The sequence below is a fragment of the Nicrophorus vespilloides genome, unplaced genomic scaffold, assembly GCF_001412225.1.
Source record: "Nicrophorus vespilloides isolate i.1.1-1 unplaced genomic scaffold, Nicve_v1.0, whole genome shotgun sequence".
Taxonomy (NCBI): Eukaryota; Metazoa; Arthropoda; class Insecta; order Coleoptera; family Silphidae; genus Nicrophorus; species Nicrophorus vespilloides.
This window is the reverse complement of record NW_017098742.1, coordinates 61,225-79,919: the sequence shown is the minus strand read 5'-3', so window position 1 is coordinate 79,919 and position 18,695 is coordinate 61,225. Positions and strand designations below refer to the sequence as shown.

General features: G+C 28.2%; 2 protein-coding genes across 2 annotated transcripts in view; one reads left to right on the top strand and one right to left on the bottom strand.

The window, feature by feature from the left end:
• Positions 1-3,860, bottom strand: part of LOC108563113 (elongation of very long chain fatty acids protein AAEL008004-like) — a 41,507-nt gene extending 37,647 nt beyond the window's left edge. Inside the window, exon 1 of the mRNA XM_017921693.1 lies at positions 3,675-3,860. Coding sequence (XP_017777182.1) covers positions 3,675-3,746 — 72 coding nt within the window. The 5' untranslated portion in view covers positions 3,747-3,860. The remainder of the gene's footprint in view (positions 1-3,674) is intronic.
• The window catches only part of LOC108563112 (elongation of very long chain fatty acids protein AAEL008004-like), a 49,987-nt gene extending 33,730 nt beyond the window's left edge, over positions 1-16,257 (top strand). Inside the window, exons 2-6 of the mRNA XM_017921691.1 lie at positions 6,077-6,185; positions 6,264-6,454; positions 15,201-15,281; positions 15,468-15,767; positions 15,915-16,257. Of these exons, the coding sequence (XP_017777180.1) occupies positions 6,119-6,185; positions 6,264-6,454; positions 15,201-15,281; positions 15,468-15,767; positions 15,915-16,163 (888 nt within the window). The 5' untranslated portion in view covers positions 6,077-6,118 and the 3' untranslated portion in view covers positions 16,164-16,257. The remainder of the gene's footprint in view (positions 1-6,076; positions 6,186-6,263; positions 6,455-15,200; positions 15,282-15,467; positions 15,768-15,914) is intronic.
• Positions 16,258-18,695: the final 2,438 nt, after the last annotated feature.

The window sequence follows — 18,695 nt, the reverse complement described above, 5'->3', positions numbered from 1 at the left end:
CAAGTCCATAAAGTATTTGCATAGATTTTTTTTCTTGGCTAAATTTTTGAATTCAATTATGTTGCACCTGTTCGTGATCAACTCTAAAAAAAATTAATATTCAAACTAACTACTTCCCAATTTTTTTTATTGAAATTATTACGTAAAAATGTTGTTTTTTTTATTTATTTAGCGATCTTTTATTGCCATGAATGAACAAAGAAATGTGACCTAAAAATCATCAAATATTGGAAACTTTTTCAAGGAAACACAATTTTTGTGGCCAAGATTTTTACATTCGCTTAATTTCCTGTTCTTTACCGAAAAAGGTGATTCCAGTTATTTTTTCTTTTTTTATTAATTTCTTGCATATTTCACGGTTTACTGCAATAAATATAGGAAGCGTGTTTATTTATATAAACAAATCAAGACGTAATTGGCTTTATTGACCTTCGTTTCATTGACTTTGTTTTTGTTGTTTTTTCAGCAATTATAACTTGATCGAACGATTCATTAAAGTCTTTGTATTTCGATCGAATACTCACAATTATATGAAAATTGCTTCCAATTATCATATAAACATTAAAAATTTGCTTATAAGGAAATAAATTCTTCTATTTTTTTGTATCTGAAAAAAAATAGTTTTCTTCTGTATTGTTCAGCAATTTTTATTTATCGCCATTCGTTTTAAGTAATTATTATTTACGATAATTGATATCGAGAAACGTGATTGAGTTCGATTTTATAATTTGTCATTTCGATATGACGGAAAATTTTGCTTTTTTTTATTGTAATTAAAAAATACGTATGTCATTTGTTAAGACTATTTGTTACATATATAATTACAAAAGTTAAACAACTTATTACAAAAAGTAATGATGCAAAGTAACATTTTTTCAACAAAAACTTATAGTTAGCTGCGAATAATCATTGACAACTTATGAAACTTAAACAATTTGGATTGGTGATTTATTAACTTGTTATAAAGAGTAACATTTTTTTCAACAACAATTGCAAAAATAATCATTGTTCGCAACGAATATTCATTTCATATTTAACCACTAACAGAAGTTAAGCAACTTGGATTGGTGATTTATTAACTTTTTACAAAAAGTAATGATAAAAAGTAACATTTTTTTCAACAACAATTGCAAAAATAATTAATGTTTGCAACGAATATTCATTTCATATTTGAACACTAACAGAAGTTAAGCAACTTGGATTGGTGATTTAATAACTTGTTACAAAAAGTAATGATAAAAAGTAACATTTTTTCAACAAAAACTCGTCGTTTGCTGCGAATGATCATTGACAACTTACGAAAGTTAAGCAACGTGGATTGATGATTTATTAACTTGTTACAAAAGTAATGATAAAAAGTAACATTTTTTCAACTAAAACTCGTTGTTTGCTGCGAATAATCATTGATAACTTATGAAAGTTAAGCAACGTGGATTGGTGATTTATTAACTTGTTACAAAAAGTAATGATAAAAAGTAACATTTATTCGAAAAATAATCATTGTTTGCTACGAATATCATTTTGTATTCGACAATTACAAAAGTTAAGCAACTTGAATTGGTGACTTATTAATTTATTACATAAAATAACAGGTTTTGTACGGAATGCATTGCATTTTCATTATATTTCAATTACGTTTTAAATGAAGTGAAACAAATTAATTTTCAAACTAAATTGTTCACATTCCATAATAACACAAATTGCAATTTAATTCCTATAAAAACACATGTTTCTGTAAATAAGGAACAAAAAAAATCAGAAAATAAAAATAGTTTTTCTTAAAAATTTAAATTACGTTTTAAATATTGTTGTTTTGTTAAGGAAATTTATTCCATATTAGAAAAATAAAATCATTCCAACAAAAACATATTCAGATTTACTAGAGAAACAAGTTTTAATGCAATATTTATTCAAACAACAAACATGACTGAATGACTTCCTTATAAGGGATAATTTATAATGAGTGCAAGCATTGTAGAAAACAAATTAAATTTTCTAATTATATAATGACACGAATTACGTTCGATTCGTTTACAAACAAATATTTTTATTAATGAAAAAGATACAAAAAATATATAGTTTTACTGCTTGAATTAATTAGTGTACAGTTTTAATTTGAAACTGAGTATCTTCTTTAGACATTTAGACATTTCTATACGGCATAGTGCGGGTAATCGGACTGTTTGAAACCGTACTAATTGAGGAACTAATTGCATAAAAAGAGATTTAACTATACAAAGATAATAAAAAAATCATTTATGTATAAATTTATCTACGATTTTTTTAGGAATTTTTAATTTATTTAAATTATCAAACAGGACTTTTGTGAATCCGGACTGATCGAAGCCGAGGTTTTGCAATATAAACAAATATTTGTGATAATGAAAAAGAAACAAAAAAAAATTGGAACATAGTTTTACTACTGGAAATATTTAGTGTAAAGTTATAATGTGACAATTTCTAAATAAATGTATGTATTGTACATGTATGGAAAACAGCAAATTAATTCAATGTTATCTCACAACTCGATTTCCTTTTGTATTCTATTACGAAATTTATATAGTTTACTGCGTATAAGTAATGTTGCAGCAAATGGTGAATAGAAAAGTTCTTGTATTCAAATATTCTATCAAAGATTTACAATTCCTGATTAAATTACAACAAAAACAAATAACCATTAATGTTTCTCTTTTTGTAAAAAAGCTTCAATATTTATCAACATATATTAACGTAATTATTTCTAATTCTAACTTGAAATATTTCAACTAATTCAATGATTTTTGAGTATTTTTTTCAATAAGATGTAAATTACAATAATGTTGTGGCATATTCTAATGTTTTTTTTTTCTGGTATATCATTTCTTGAAATTTTTTAAGTAATTGAAAGTATTTCTATCATTATATACTACACTTTGTTGAAATATTTGTACTAAAAGTATGTAGAATGAAAAATCAATATTAATTTACAAACAAAAAATATAACATTTATTCTAATTTCAGTTCATAATTTACAAAAACATTATCTATTTATAGCGCTTAGTTTATAGTTTGCACGACTACTTTTTGATCTCTCTCAAATTATATAAAGAAATAATGAAAAAACGTTGCGAGATAATTACATTTTTATGTTCAATTATTATTGCGAAATGCTAATATTGTTAAAATTTCTTAGTGAAATAACATTTATTTCGTAGTTCTAATGTCCAAATGCTGCAACGATTGTGTTAGATCTATATATAATTGTATTTGTTTGCTATTATCCATATGATTTCTATTACCGAATTTCACTTTTATATCTCATTAAGATTGATTCTTATTTATTTTCTCTTCTGGACGATTGCATCACACAACGACAGAGCACACAATCACATTCTATGTGGTTATTGCATCAAGCACTCAACGTTTTTCGTTTTGTTTTGTTTTGTTTTCACGGCTCTCTTAATTCTCTCAATAAAAACTAAAAATAAATAAAATAATCATCGATATACGCGCGCGCCTTTGAAAAAGCATCTGTATGATTGCAAAAGGCCGCCGCTCGAAAAATTAGTTAAACTTGAAATGTGAAAGTCACCGAAAAAATTGCGCAAATGAGAAGAGAGGAGCAAGAGATATTCTAATACGCGCGTTTCGGACGAGAATTAAAAAAAAAATAATTTAATAGTGTTCAAGCTCACGTTGTAAGTGAAGTTCTCCTGCTGCTGAAAGGTGTCCACGATCTTCATCACGTCTTCTATGGTTGCGTCCATTGTTACTTAACTTAAGTTGTTGTGCTTCTTCTTCGGCGATTCGGGATTGTTGTTTTCTTCAGGTCCGTCTGCCTGGATCGTTCCAATTCTACTGTGCGATGCGACAACCGTAATTGAATGTAAATATAATTGCAATAGACGGAGTGCAAAAAAAAATTAACAATAATCGTATCAAAACGTCAAACGGTTGCGAAAAACATTCGTTTGGTAGGAAGATGCGATCCACGAGAAAAACGTGTTTTTCCAATGTTATTGGATGCGCTTTTCGCTGGAAAACCAATTAGATGCGAGCAATCATCTCGATGCACGTGCTCTAATGACAATGGAAATATTCATTTTGTCATTTTTCAAATGAACCATTTACACTCAGGAACACGGGTGTCTTCCTGATTCAATCATTATGCCGATTTCAAAGTTCAACTGTACTTTTTTTTTCATCACCTATTCAATTTTATTGCAAGCAACTTTATAGTCCGAACGTGCCAATTCATTATCTTTAAATTCTTACCAAGTAAACTTAAATTTCGTTAATTGCTTTTTATAACAAATATTAAATTAAAAAAATCTTCTATTGTTATATTAAAATTATCATTTATGATATAAATAATCTAATTTTTTGAATATTTGAGAAAATGGACTTAACTTTCTTTCTTTGCTTTTATATACAAAATTATATACCAACATTTTGTTAATATTATTGCAAAACTCAAATATTATATATGGTTTGCTTTTTATAACAAATATTCAATTGAAAATTTACAGAAAATAGTTTGTTTTTACATTAAAATGTTTATATCACAATTCTAATTTTATGAATTGTATTCATATTTTATAAATAATTTATATAATTAGTTTTTTTTTGTGATTTATTTTAGTCTTTAGTAATAAACAAAATACTAGAGATAAATATGACAATTATTTTACAAATTTCTTATTTGTTAATTTGTGCAAAGTTTTTTATTTGTTAAAATTATTCTTTGATATTGTTACGACAAATGTTCATATTTTTTTTGCTATAATTATTGATTACGTATAAATTCTTACGAAGTAGACACAACTTTTTTTTTATTACAAATTAATTAATTTGTACATAACTTGTTTTATTCCTATATTATAATCATTATAACGTTAGTTTTCTTTTGCAATTAGAAATAATATTTATAGTATAGTAATTACTAATGTCAAATCTTTATAATTATTGTAATATGTATTACCAACAAATTCCTTTAAACGAGAATCAACTCGATTAAATTATTTTAATTTTCAATTAAACATATTTATTGGCCACAATCTGTACATTTTTATAAGTGAAAATTTACACAAAAATTTCTATTTTTATATTACAATTATTCATGAAATTCATTTACTAAATTACAACTTTATATATAACTTTCTTTCTTTGCTTTTTTTTATGTTGTATAATTTTATTCACAATCTGTTCATCAATGTGGATAGTTACCATTATGATGATTTGTACATTAATAATTACTTAAATCTATATACTAAATCTAGTGGTTTGCAACGCTTCAGCCTGTTTGTGGTTTCACTGTTGTCGAGTAGGCCAATAGCCAGAACATTAGTATGTGACTCCAGTCTATCTTATATAAATTTATAAAAATTATTTTTTATTGTCAATTATTTATGTCTTTTTTTTACTAGAAATGTCCAAAAAATAAACTCGATTTTATTTAATAAATTTTATAATAAAAAAAATAAAGTTTTCTTGTCTATCTTATGGTATTATTACGAAAGACAAATATTTATATTTTTTTAATACGTATGAATATTGGTTACGTATAGATTCATACGAATTAGACTCAACTTTCTTTAATTTAGTTTATAACAATTATTGAATTTAATGTGTAGACAAATATTTATGTTATTCTATTATATAATTAAAATTATTTATATAAATATTAACATAAATGTATTTTAATATTTTCTAATACGTTAATAATTTTCACGAATATTTCATAAATTACTAATAAACTTTTACTCTTATCCAATCTTATTTAAATTAATTTAAATAATCGTTTGTTTTAATACAATAATTCCAGACGGAAATGAAATAATGACAATGAAAAGATTCGATAGAAACTAATATTTGTAAAAGTTCAAGTTTAAAAAATCACTCTCGGTTTCGTTTGGATCCGAAGTCTAAAAATTTCTCTTAAACGCGCTCAACCCAAATATTTGCCTATTACGCAACGAGCACACATTTTTTTCTTCTTCGAGCGCTCGCTAAATGATTCATTGGTTGCATTACTGTTACCGAATATCTGACTTACTAAAAAAACCCAAATTTCATAATTTATTTTCCTAGTTTGCAGATCGTTTCTTGCCGAATCCTTTAAGTTTTAAGAGAAGCGACGATGGCGTTGGCGAATTTCACGGAAACGTCCAAAGAGGTCTACCACTTCCTGTTCTACGAGCTGGCCGGTAATTAGATCATCTAATTAATCTGTAGTTTTTTTGTCGTTTTTTTTTATTGATTTTCTTTTGTGGTTTTCTTTTTAGATCCAAGAACGAACGAGTGGTTCCTGATAGCAAATCCTTTCCCGGGATTAGCGATCATCGCTGCGTACCTCTATTTCGTGCTCAGCTGGGGACCTAGGTATATGGAGAACAGGAAACCTTACCAGCTCAAACACACGCTCATCGGATACAACTTAATCCAAGTTACCATTAGTATTTACATCTTCTACGTAGTAAGTATCTTTTTCATATGTGATTATTGATGATGCGAATATATTCGTCATAAACGCTACGCAATATATATTCAATATATAGTATATATTCGACCATGACGAATATATACGTCATAACCACTTAAGAGGTTAAAATTGAGAAGTGGAGTGTCTTCTGAAGGATCTACTCATGGTTGCAGCCAAGGTTTCTTCTTTTTATACATAGAAATGTGTCAAATTTGTGGTATTTCAAGAAGTGCAGTTTATAGTTTCATTTGAATAGATTGGAAAGTGGTCCTTCAAAAAACAAGAATCCACCTGACAATATAACATTTATCTCATCTAGACTAAAGCCCACGCTTTATGTTTTTGCACTTAAATTTATATTTACATAAGTATTTACATCTACTTCATATGTATCTTTTTGATATATGAGATAACTTTATATTGATAACTTAGTATATTATTCACGATGCGAATATATTCGTCATAATGCAATACAAGAGACCATGACGAATATATACGTCATAACCACTTAATAGGTTAAAATTAAGAAGTTTAATCTCAAAGAAGAAGTGGAGTGTCCTTGCAACTCTGAAGGATCTGCTCATGGTTGCATCCAAGGTTTCTTCGTTTTATACATAGAAATGTGTCAAATTTGTGGTAAGTGCACAAGAAGTGCAGTTTATAATTTCATTTGAATAGATTGGAAAGTGGTCCTTCAAAAAACAAGAATCCACCTGACAATGTAACATTTATCTCATGTAGACTAAAGCACTTAAATTTATATTTACATAAGTATTTACATCTACTTAATACGTATCTCTTTGATATATGAGATAACTTTATATTGATAACTTAGTATATTATTCACGACGAGAATATATTCGTCATAAGCGATACGCAATACAAGAGACCATGACGAATATATACGTCATAACCACTTAATGAGTTAATATTGAGAGGATTAATCTCAAAGGAGAAGTTGTAACTCTGATGGATCTACTCATCTTGCATCCAAGGTTTCTTCCTTTTTTCTACATAGAAATGTGTCAAATTTGTGGTATTTACAGAAGTGCAGTTTATAATTGCATTTGAATAGATTTGAAAGTGCTACTAAATTGATCCTTCAAAGTTTCCCAAAAAAAACAAGTATCCACCTGACAATGTAACATTTATCTCATCTAGACTAAATGAAGCCCACGCTTTATGTTTTCGCACTTAAATTTATATTTACATAATTTGATATATGAGACTTAACACGCATTTCATGAAGTGGCTTCCCTAGTAGTCACTTATTTTTATTGATAACTTAGTATATTATTCATGGCGCGAATATATTTGTCTTAAGCGATACGCAATACAAGATACCATGACGAATATATGCGTCATAACCACTTAATGATTTAATATTGAGAGGATTAATCTCAAAGGAGAAGTTGCAACTCTGATGGATCTACTCATGTTGCATCCAAGGTTTCTTCCTTTTTTCTACCTAGAAATGTTTGGTATTGATAGAAGTGCAGTTAATAATTGCATTTGAATAGATTGGAAAGTTCTACTAAATTGATCCTTCAAAGTTTCCCAAAAAAAAAACAAGTATGTAACATTTATCTCATCTAGACTAAATGAAGCCCACGCTTTATGTTTTCGCACTTAAAATCAAGGTTTTCTTTTATATGTGTGCCAAAAGATTCTTCTTGCATTTCGTTTGGCACACTTCTTGTGATTCGTAATAAAATGTTATGTCTTGAAAAGATAGAAGACAATTTCGTAAGACCTTCAAAACTAGTCTGGGTTATGCGAAAAAAAAATTGTCCCACCTGACCCAAAATATTGTGACTACCTAACGAAAGCATATGAAAATAGAGAGAGAGAAGCGGACAAAACGAAACAGCTTTCTAAATATATGTACGTTTTCAAAGGTCAAAAATAAATTGCCCAATTTATGAACGGAGTTTGCAAAACTAAAGATTTTGCATCCTGAAATGATGGTGTTTCTGCTCTCAATTTGTCTTCGCTGCAATCGTTTCTTATAACTACTATTAGTAACAGTAGCAGCAAGTAACACTTTGAGAGCGAAAGAGTAGAAAAACGAAATAAACACAAATTATAAACGGTGTGTGTGTGTGTAGCATGATGCATTGCGCAAGTTCTATCTCCGTTTTTACATAACGTACATAACATCGACTTTCATTTTTATTTCTTCTCGCCTTTTTTTTTCACTTCACCTCTCGTTTGGGCCCCGTTAGAGGAATTCGCCGTGTTAAGTGTTAATAGGTACATTTGCACCAATCGATATATAAATATGTTATTCCTTTGCACCAATCAAATCGCAAATATGTAATATTTTTTTAAGCAATTGGGAATTTTATGACTCTCTTGTTCTTGACCATTGAAAACGTATATTTGCACCAATCAATTAACAATTATATAAAAAAATATTGAATAATCTTATGACTATCATTTTCGAGTATTTTATACGTACGTTTGCAACAATCAATAGGCAAGTATTATATACGTTTGCACCAATGGAATTGCAATTATATAACATTTTGTCAGCAGCCTTATAACTCTCTCATTCCTGAGTATTAAAAACTTATGTTTGCACCAATTGAATTGCATTATATAATATTTTCTCAACAATTGTGAATCTTTCGATCTTTAATGTTTGCACCAATTGACATACAATTATTGTTTACAATAAACCAACTAGAAATAGTATAGTTCTGTAATTAAAAATATTATATCTCTTTCGTTCTTTAATGTTAAGTACGTGCATTTACACCAATGTGAACGTAATTATATAACATTTTCTCAGCAATTGGGAATCTTGCGACTCTTTCGTTCTTGAGTATTATGTACGTACGTTTGCACCAATCGATATATATATACGTTTGATACAATCGAATGGCTATAATTATATTAAATTTTCTCTTCAATTAGAAATCTTAATTATTGTGTGTTAAATACGTACATTATCATCAAGAGATAGACTGAAATTGTGAATCTTTCATTATTCAGTGTTAATTACGTACGCTTGCTCTGGTAATTATTATGTCAAATTTACTTTGCATTTCACAATTGACAATTATTATTTATGTTTGCACAAATCTAATTTGAATCATGTACATTTGCAACATTTAAATGACAATTAGTAAATCAAACTTTGTTTATTCCAATCAATCATTACATAGATTTGCACCAATCCAATAACAAATTGGGAATCTTTTAGATTTGCTATTCCTGAAAGATAATGCGTTTGAACCAATTAATTGACAATCATCAATATCTTTGTACTTGGAAATCTTCTCATATTGTTCTTGAAAGGTGATGAGTTTGCACCAATCAATTTACAATCATTAAATACATTTGCACCAATCAAATGCAAGTTTTTATTTTATCAAATTTCTTCTGAAAATTGCAATTTTAGTACTCTTGACTGTTAAGTACCATTACAAACGTTTGCACAAATCTAATTTGAATCTTTATGTATATTTGCAACATTTAAATGACAATTAGTAAATCAAACTTTATTTATTCCAATCAATCATTGCATAGATTTGCGCAAATTCAATAACAAATTGGGAACCTTTTAGATTTGTTATTACGATTTGATAATGCGTTTGCACCAATAAATTGACAATCATTAAATACATTTGCACCAATCAAATGCAAGTTTTTCTTATATCACATTTTTTCTTAAAATAGCAATTTTAGTACTCTTGAGTGTTAAGTATTATTACAAACGTTTATACAAATCTAATTTGAATCATTATGTATATTTGCAACATTTAAATGACAATTAGTAAATCTAACTTTGTTTATTCCAATCAATCTATACATAGATTTGCACCAATCCAATAACAAATTGGGAATCTTTTAGATTTGTTATTCTTGAAAGATAATGCGTTTGAACCAATTAATTGACAATCATCATTATCTTTGTACTTGGAAATCTCCTACCTCTATTGTTCTTGAAAGGTGATGCGTTTGCACCAATAAATTGACAATCATTAAATACATTTGCACCAATCAAATGCAAGTTTTTCTTATATCAAATTTCTTCATAAAATAGCAATTTTAGTACTCTTGAGTGTTAAGTATTATTACAAACGTTTGCACAAATCTAATTTGAATCATTATGTATATTTGCAACATTTAAATAACAATTAGTAAATCAAACTTTGTTTATTCCAATCAATCTATACATAGATTTGCACCAATCCAATAACAAGTTGGGAATCTTTTAGATTTGTTATTGCAATTTGATAATGCGTTTGAACCAATCAATTGACAATCATCAATATCTTTGTACTTGGAAATCTCCTACATCTATTGTTCTTGAAAGGTGATGCGTTTGCACCAATAAATTGACAATCATTAAATACATTTGCACCAATCAAATGCAAGTTTTTCTTATATCACATTTTTTCTTAAAATAGCAATTTTAGTACTCTTAAGTGTTAAGTATTATTACAAACGTTTGCACAAATCTAATTTGAATCAATATATATATTTGCAACATTTAAATGACAATTAGTAAATCAAACTTTGTTTATTCCAATCAATCATTACATAGATTTGCACCAATCCAATAACAAATTGGGAATCTTTTAGATTTGTTATTGCAATTTGATAATGCGTTTGAACCAATCAATTGACAATCATCAATATCTTTGTACTTGGAAATCTTCTATATCTATTGTTCTTGAAAGGTGATGCATTTGCACCAATCAATTGACAATCATTAAATACATTTGCACCAATCGAATGCAAGTTTTTATTATATCATTTTTTTTCTGAAAATTGCAATTTTAGTACTCTTGACTGTTAAGTACCATTACAAACATTTGCACAAATCTAATTTGAATCATTATGTATATTTGCAACATTTAAATGACAATTAGTAAATCAAACTTTGTTTATTACAATCAATCATTACATAGATTTGCACCAATCGAATAACAAATTGGGTACCTTTTAGATTTGTTTTTCGTGAAAGATAATGCGTTTGAACCAATTAATTGACAATCATCAATATCTTTGTATTTGGAAATCTTCTACATTTATTGTTCTTGAAAGGTGATGCGTTTGCACCAATCAATTGACAATCATTAAATACATTTGCACCAATCGAATTTAAGTTTTTATTATATAAAATTTCTTCTGAAAATAGTACTTTTGAGTATTAAGTACTATTACAAACGTTTGTACAAATCTTATTTGAATTATCTTATATCAAATATATCTTTACAATAAGAGCACTTAAATTCTTGAGTATTAAATATTTAAGTTTGCACCAATCGGAATTTGGTTTAAAAAATTGGGAATAGTATGGCTCTCTAATTCTTAAGTAAGTAACGAAAAAAATACATCTTAACTTCCGTTACGCAATCGATACAATTTTTACGCGAATTATTTTTAATTGACTTCCGCTTAAAAGGCGACGTCTTTTACGACATTTCTCTTGCACAAGATAATTCACGGCTTTTATTAGTTGCTCATAACTTTATGATGTGCAATTAAAAATTTAATGGTCTATAATTCAAACGATACTTTCGCACGCAGCACATGCCGTATTTACAACATTAACAATTAACAATGCTTAAGTGGATTCGTTATGGTTTTTAAAACTCGTTCAAGTAACTAAAAACCAATTAAAACTACCTACCTAAATACATAGAAGTTTCATAAAGATTGAATAGCAGTTGGCAAACATAAATTATTTCATTTTTAACTGATGAAATGAAGAAACTGTTAAATTTCGTAATTTCAGATTTAAAATCAAGGTTAAACCTGTATATAATCAAATACAATTGGAAATACAGCAATAATTGGATTTTAATGATGAAACTGATGAATTTTGTAAGATAATTGGTTACAAAGAATCAAATGCGAGGAACTGCTGTAAATGTTTTATTTCTGAATTGGAAAAGAATCTGGTTTAAAATAAATCTTAGTTTTACCTGTATCTCCTAATATATCATAGTTGAAACAATCTAAGTGGACAGAAATTGTATAATTTCTTAAGTAAATTTAAAACATATTAATAATACAATGATGAATCTGTTGAAATTTGCAAGAAGATTGGTGCTTCGCAATACGCAAATGTTTGATTTCTGGTTTTTCGGAAAAGTGTTTCGCGCGCAAACTAAAATGCACTACCGTTTATCTCAATTTGCCGTCTTCCTTTTCCGGAAAATTTTCATACACTTTCACCGCTTGCGCAATACCTACTACTGATTAAGCAACGCGAAAACAAACCGTACTTATTATTACTATTTTTTAAAGAAATGAGTAAAAATTACGTAATAATTGTCGATTATTTGGTACAAATGTAGATGTTTTACACTTAAAACAAAGGAAACGGTTTTCAAATGTGAAGTAAATTTGATATAATAATTACTGTTCAATTGGTGCAAACGTATGCACTTAACAGTTAAGAGCAGCAAACATTTCAATTGCAGATTAAATTTGATATAATTATTACCATTCTATTGGTGCAGATATATGTAATGATTATTGGTGCTTCTTATGTGTTGAGAACAAAGAAGCTATAGCATTCTTATATACAGAAGAATTTGTATATACTAGCTGTTAATGGTTTGGTGCAAATATATATAATAATTGACTGTCGATTGAAAGAAACAAAGTTTGATTTACTAATTGTCATTTGAGTGGTGCAAATATACATAGAAATTGACATTAGATTTGTGCAAACTGATTAAGCAACGCGAAAACATACCGTAGTTATTATTACTATTAGTTGAATATTCAGCGTTAAAAAAGAATTGAGTAAAATAAGGTAATTATTGTCAATTATTTGGTGCAAATATAGATAATTTACTTTCAATTTGATATAAGAATTACGGTGAAATTGGTGCAAAAGTATGTACTTAAAACTTAAGAGATATTTGATATAATTATTACCATTCTATTGGTAATATTATATTGGTATATTATAAAGAAATGAGTAAAAATTACGTAATAACTGTCGATTATTTGGTGCAAATATAGATAATTTACACTCATGACAAAGAATACGATTTTGAAATGCGAAGTAAATTTGATATAATAGTTACCGTGCAATTGGTGCAAACGTATGTTAACACTCAACATCAACAAACATTATTACCATTCCATTGGTGCAAATATTTGTAATGATTGTCAAATTATTGGTGCATCTTAAGTGTTAACAACAAAAGATTTATAAGACTCCTAAATACAGAAATATTTTGATATAGTATTTCTTATTAGATTGGTGCAAATGTATAAAATAATTGGCTGTCCGTTGATACAGATGCAGTTTGATTTACTAATAGTGATTTGAGTGATGCAAATATACATAATAATTAACATTAGATTTGTGCAAAACTAATTAAGCTACGCGAAAACAAATCATAGTTATTATTACTATTTTTTGAATTTTTAGTGTTAAGAAGAAATGAGTAAAAAATACGTAATAATTGTCGATTATTTGGTGCAAATATAGATAATTTACACTCTAAACAAAGGAAACGGTTTTCAAATGCGAAATAAATTTGTTATAATAATTACCGTGCAATTGGTGCAAACGTATATACTTAAGAGTGAAGATAAGTAAACATCCTGCAATCGGGATGAAATTTGATATAATTATTGCCATTCTATTGATGCGACAGAGCTATAAGATTCCTAAATACAAAAATATTTTGATATAGTCTTTCTTATTGGATTGGTGCAAATGTATATAATAATTGGCCGTCGATCGGAAGAAATGAAGTTTAATTTACTAATTGTGATTTGAGTGGTGCAAATATACATAATCATTGTCATTACATTTGTGCAAACTTATTAAGCAACTTGAAAATAAACTGCAACTATAATTATTTTTTGAATTTTCAGCGTTAAGAAGAAATGAGTATAAATTACGTAATAATTGTCAATTATTTGGTGCAAATGTAGATATTTTACACTTAAAACAAAGGAAACGATTTTCAAATGCGAAATAAATGTGTTATAATAATTACCGTGCAATTGGTGCAAACGTATATACATTAGAGCTTAGAGCAGCAAACATTCCAATTGCAGATGAAATTATTACCATTCCATTGGTGCAAATATTTGTAATGATTGTCAATTTATTGGTGCTTCTTAAGTGTTAACATCAAAAGATTTATAAAACACCTAAATACAGAAAGATTTTCATATAGTATTTCTTATTGGATTGGTGCATTGGTACAGATGCAGTTTGATTTACTAATTGTGATTTGAGTGATGCAAATATACATGATAATTAACATTAGATTTGTGCAAATCTAATTAAGCAACGCGAAAACAAACCATAGTTGAAATGAGTAAAAATTACGTAATAACTGTCGATTATTTGGTGCAAATATAGATAATTCGACATAATAATTGGTGCAAACGTGTGTTTTAACACTCAAAAACAGCAAATATTTCAAATGCAGAAGAATATACATATTGACATTATATTGGTGCAAATATTTGTAATGATTTTCAATTTGTTAGCGCATCTTAGGTGACAAGAACGAAGGAGGTATAAGATTCCAAAATATGAATTGGTGCAAATGTTATAATAATTGACAGTCGATTGGAAGAAGCGGAGTTTGTTTTATTAATTGTCATTTTAGTGATGCAAATATAATTATTGACATTATATTTGTGCAAACTGAAGTTATTATTATTTTTTTTTAATATTCAGCGTTAAAAGAAACGAGTAAAAATGTATGTAATTTGTAATTTTTTCTTGTTTAATTTTCAGGCTCTCGTCGGTGGTTGGTTGAACAAGTACAGTTGGAAATGCGAACCTGTGGATTTCTCTAATAACGAGGATGCTTTGTTCGTAAGTGCCGTGGATGGAATTCATCTTTTAGCATTTGTATAGACTGATGCGTGTTGTATTTGTATTTTGACGGTGTCAATCGAAATCCCGACAACCATAATTTGATTGTGGGGATTTCGTATTTTGATTATAGCATAGAACAAGAAGTAAATGAGAATGCTAATCGTGGATTTGTGAGCGTTTCAGGTAGCGACCGGTGTGTATTATTACTTTCTAGCCAAGATCTCGGAGCTGCTGGACACGGTTTTCTTCGTGCTGCGGAAGAAGAACAACCAAGTGACGTTCCTCCACCTGTACCATCACACCGTGATGCCGATGATCAGCTGGGGTTGCACGAAGTACTTCCCCGGCGGTCACGGCACCTTCATCGGCTTCATCAACTCCTTCGTTCACATCGTCATGTACACGTACTACTTGCTTGCAGCGATGGGCCCGTCCATACAGAAGTACCTTTGGTGGAAAAAATACATTACAACGCTTCAACTGGTACGCAAACAAACAAGAACAATGACAAAAAAAGAACAGTGATCAACAACATTAAAGTTATTGTTCTTTTTTTGTTGTGTTTTGTCCTGCTTTGTCACGTAACCCAAATATAATTAAAAAGAAACTAACGAAATTTAAAATTTTCAGTTGCAATTTTGCGTAGCCTTCATTCATTCTATGCAGCTGTTCTTCTACGACTGCGACTACCCGAAATGGTCCACGATCTTCGTGTTACCCAACGCTATCTTCTTCTACTACCTCTTCAACGATTTCTACAAGAAAGCTTATCAGAGGTCCGCATCCAAGAAGAGCATCGAAGTGATGGTGGAGAAAACGAACGCTCAACTGTTCAGCCTCGCCGATTCCAGGTCCAGCAGCTACAAGAAGAGGGAATGAAGAAGCAATAACGTTAACTTTATCTTCTTACTGTATTTAATTAATTGATAAACCAAGGCTGAACTCTATTCCATGTACCTATGTTATAAACGTAAATTGTAGGTAATTTAATCGAGTTATATATAATAATATATACTCCAATGTTTTTATTTTGTTTTGTAATTATTATTAATTAATCGTTACATTAAATGATATTAAACCGTGCGCATCTTATCTAATAATTTGTTTTGTACATAAATTTGTAATTTGCGTAATTATAAATATATATATATATAAGAAGAAGAAAAAAAAATGATTTGAGATGCGTCAATTCAGTCAATATTATATAAACTAGTTAATAGAGATTCTCACTTGTAAATTTTTGTTCCGGATTTTCAAGCGTTTCCTGGATTTCAAATCTTTTGCATTAATTGATGTAGAAAGTGTAGTTCTTGTACTTTTTTTTTCTTTACTTTTAATTTGATTTATCTATACAAATATAGGCGTACTCGATAGCAATAATTATGTAACAGATTTGTTTTTTCTTTCTTCTTCTAAATGAACATAGAGAGAAAAAATATATAGTAGAGAGGAAATTAATGAAATCATTCATTAAGTTTCGGTAAATAAAGTTTTATTAATTAAGTTTGTTTGTATTACACAATGATATGAATATATTTTACATTTAATTTAAGTTCAATTAATTCTAAATCCATCCACGTTTTATTAATAATAGTTATTAATACAATATTGCAATAATCCTACAAAAAAAATAGCAATTATTGCAGAGAACTATTGATTATAGGTCATTATGACCTAGAATTTATTAAAGTAGAGTTTACAATATTAATAAAAAATATGATGTAATATATTTTTTTTTTATTATAAAGCACACACAGTATTATTTACAAAAACGGATTGATTCTTATATAATTAAATTCAATCATAGTATATTTATAATTCTCTTGAATTCTATTATATTATATATTGTTTTATAATTTAAATTTATTGCAATAATCATACAAAAAAATTAGCAACTATTGCACAGAACTATTGATTATAGGTCATTATGACCTAGAATTTATTAAGTTACACATTGTAGATTTGAGAAAATTAACAAAGAACATGATGTAATACATTTATCCGTCTATTGAAATCCCGACGTTCGAAATCCCGACGTTCGAAATCCCGTCTGTATCGAAATCCTGACATTTGAAATCCCGACTGTATCGAAATTCCGACAAACATAATCCCGATTATATCAAAATCCCGACAACCATAATCCCGACTGTATCAAAATCCCGACTACAATTCCCGAAATAATTTAAAAATGTGATTGTAAAAATTTTCGATATAGTCGGTATTTTGATACAGTCGGGATTTTGATATAGTCGGGATTATGGTTGTCGAGATTTTGATATAGTATGGATTTCGAACGTCGGGATTTCGATACAATCGGGATTTCGAACGTCGGGATTTCAATAGACGGTCTTTCGATTGTCGTGTTTGCGATATAGACTCTTATTTTTATTATGAAGCATACAAGTATTATTTACAAAAACGGATTGATTTTGATATATTTAGATTCAATTACAGTTAATTAACAATTATCTTGATTTCTACTAATTAACTTATTAATTAGTAAAACAAGATTAACAGTAATTGCAATTATAGACATAGGCAACCAAATCAGCGCGAAGAAATGATTTATTTTTTTAAAACTATAGACTTTCAATTATTGCACTAACACTAATCAATTCCCAAGAGTGAGAGTAGGAAGAATAATGACCATAATACATTTCTTCAAACGTAAAACAACAACAAAAAGACTTATTTTAGGCATTTAATTTACACTTTCTATTAAACTCGTTGCTTTATACTCAGTAAATTAAATCAATTAATCACGTGTATTCTTATTAAACATTTAACAGTTCTTAGGGAAAACAATGTTTCTTATGTATTAAACAAATTATTACATAATTTCTTTTAGGGATTTGTATAGGAATTGAAACAATAAAGCTTAATTAACTTGTTTATCTTTTATTTTATTAATTTATATATATTTTCTTTTAATAAGTAAGTATAAAAAATACATACAACAATAAACCTGATTTTCGTATAATAATTAATAAACACTAGAAAATAATAAAATAAAACATTATTAAAATACAATATATTAGCAACAATCCTAATATACACTTCTTCTTTTTTTTTGTTTGTTTATTCAATATATCCACATCTTTCTGTCTTTGCTGCCAAACTATCTACACGACTTTTTTTTTACACATTATACATAATTTTTTCACAATTTTTCATAAATTATTCTCCCTCGCCCTTGCACAATAACATCATGTATATTATTGGTCCACCCCAAAGAAAAAACCGTAATTATATCAATTTGTATAATATATGTGTATAAAGGGTGTGCGCTTACGGCGGGGGTGAAGAGGGATTTTCGCAGTTTTCACCACACACACTTTTCGTACGTGTTAAAAAAAAACTGCGAGAAAAAGTGTAAGGAAAAATCACTTTTCATTGTTTTCAAAAAATAGC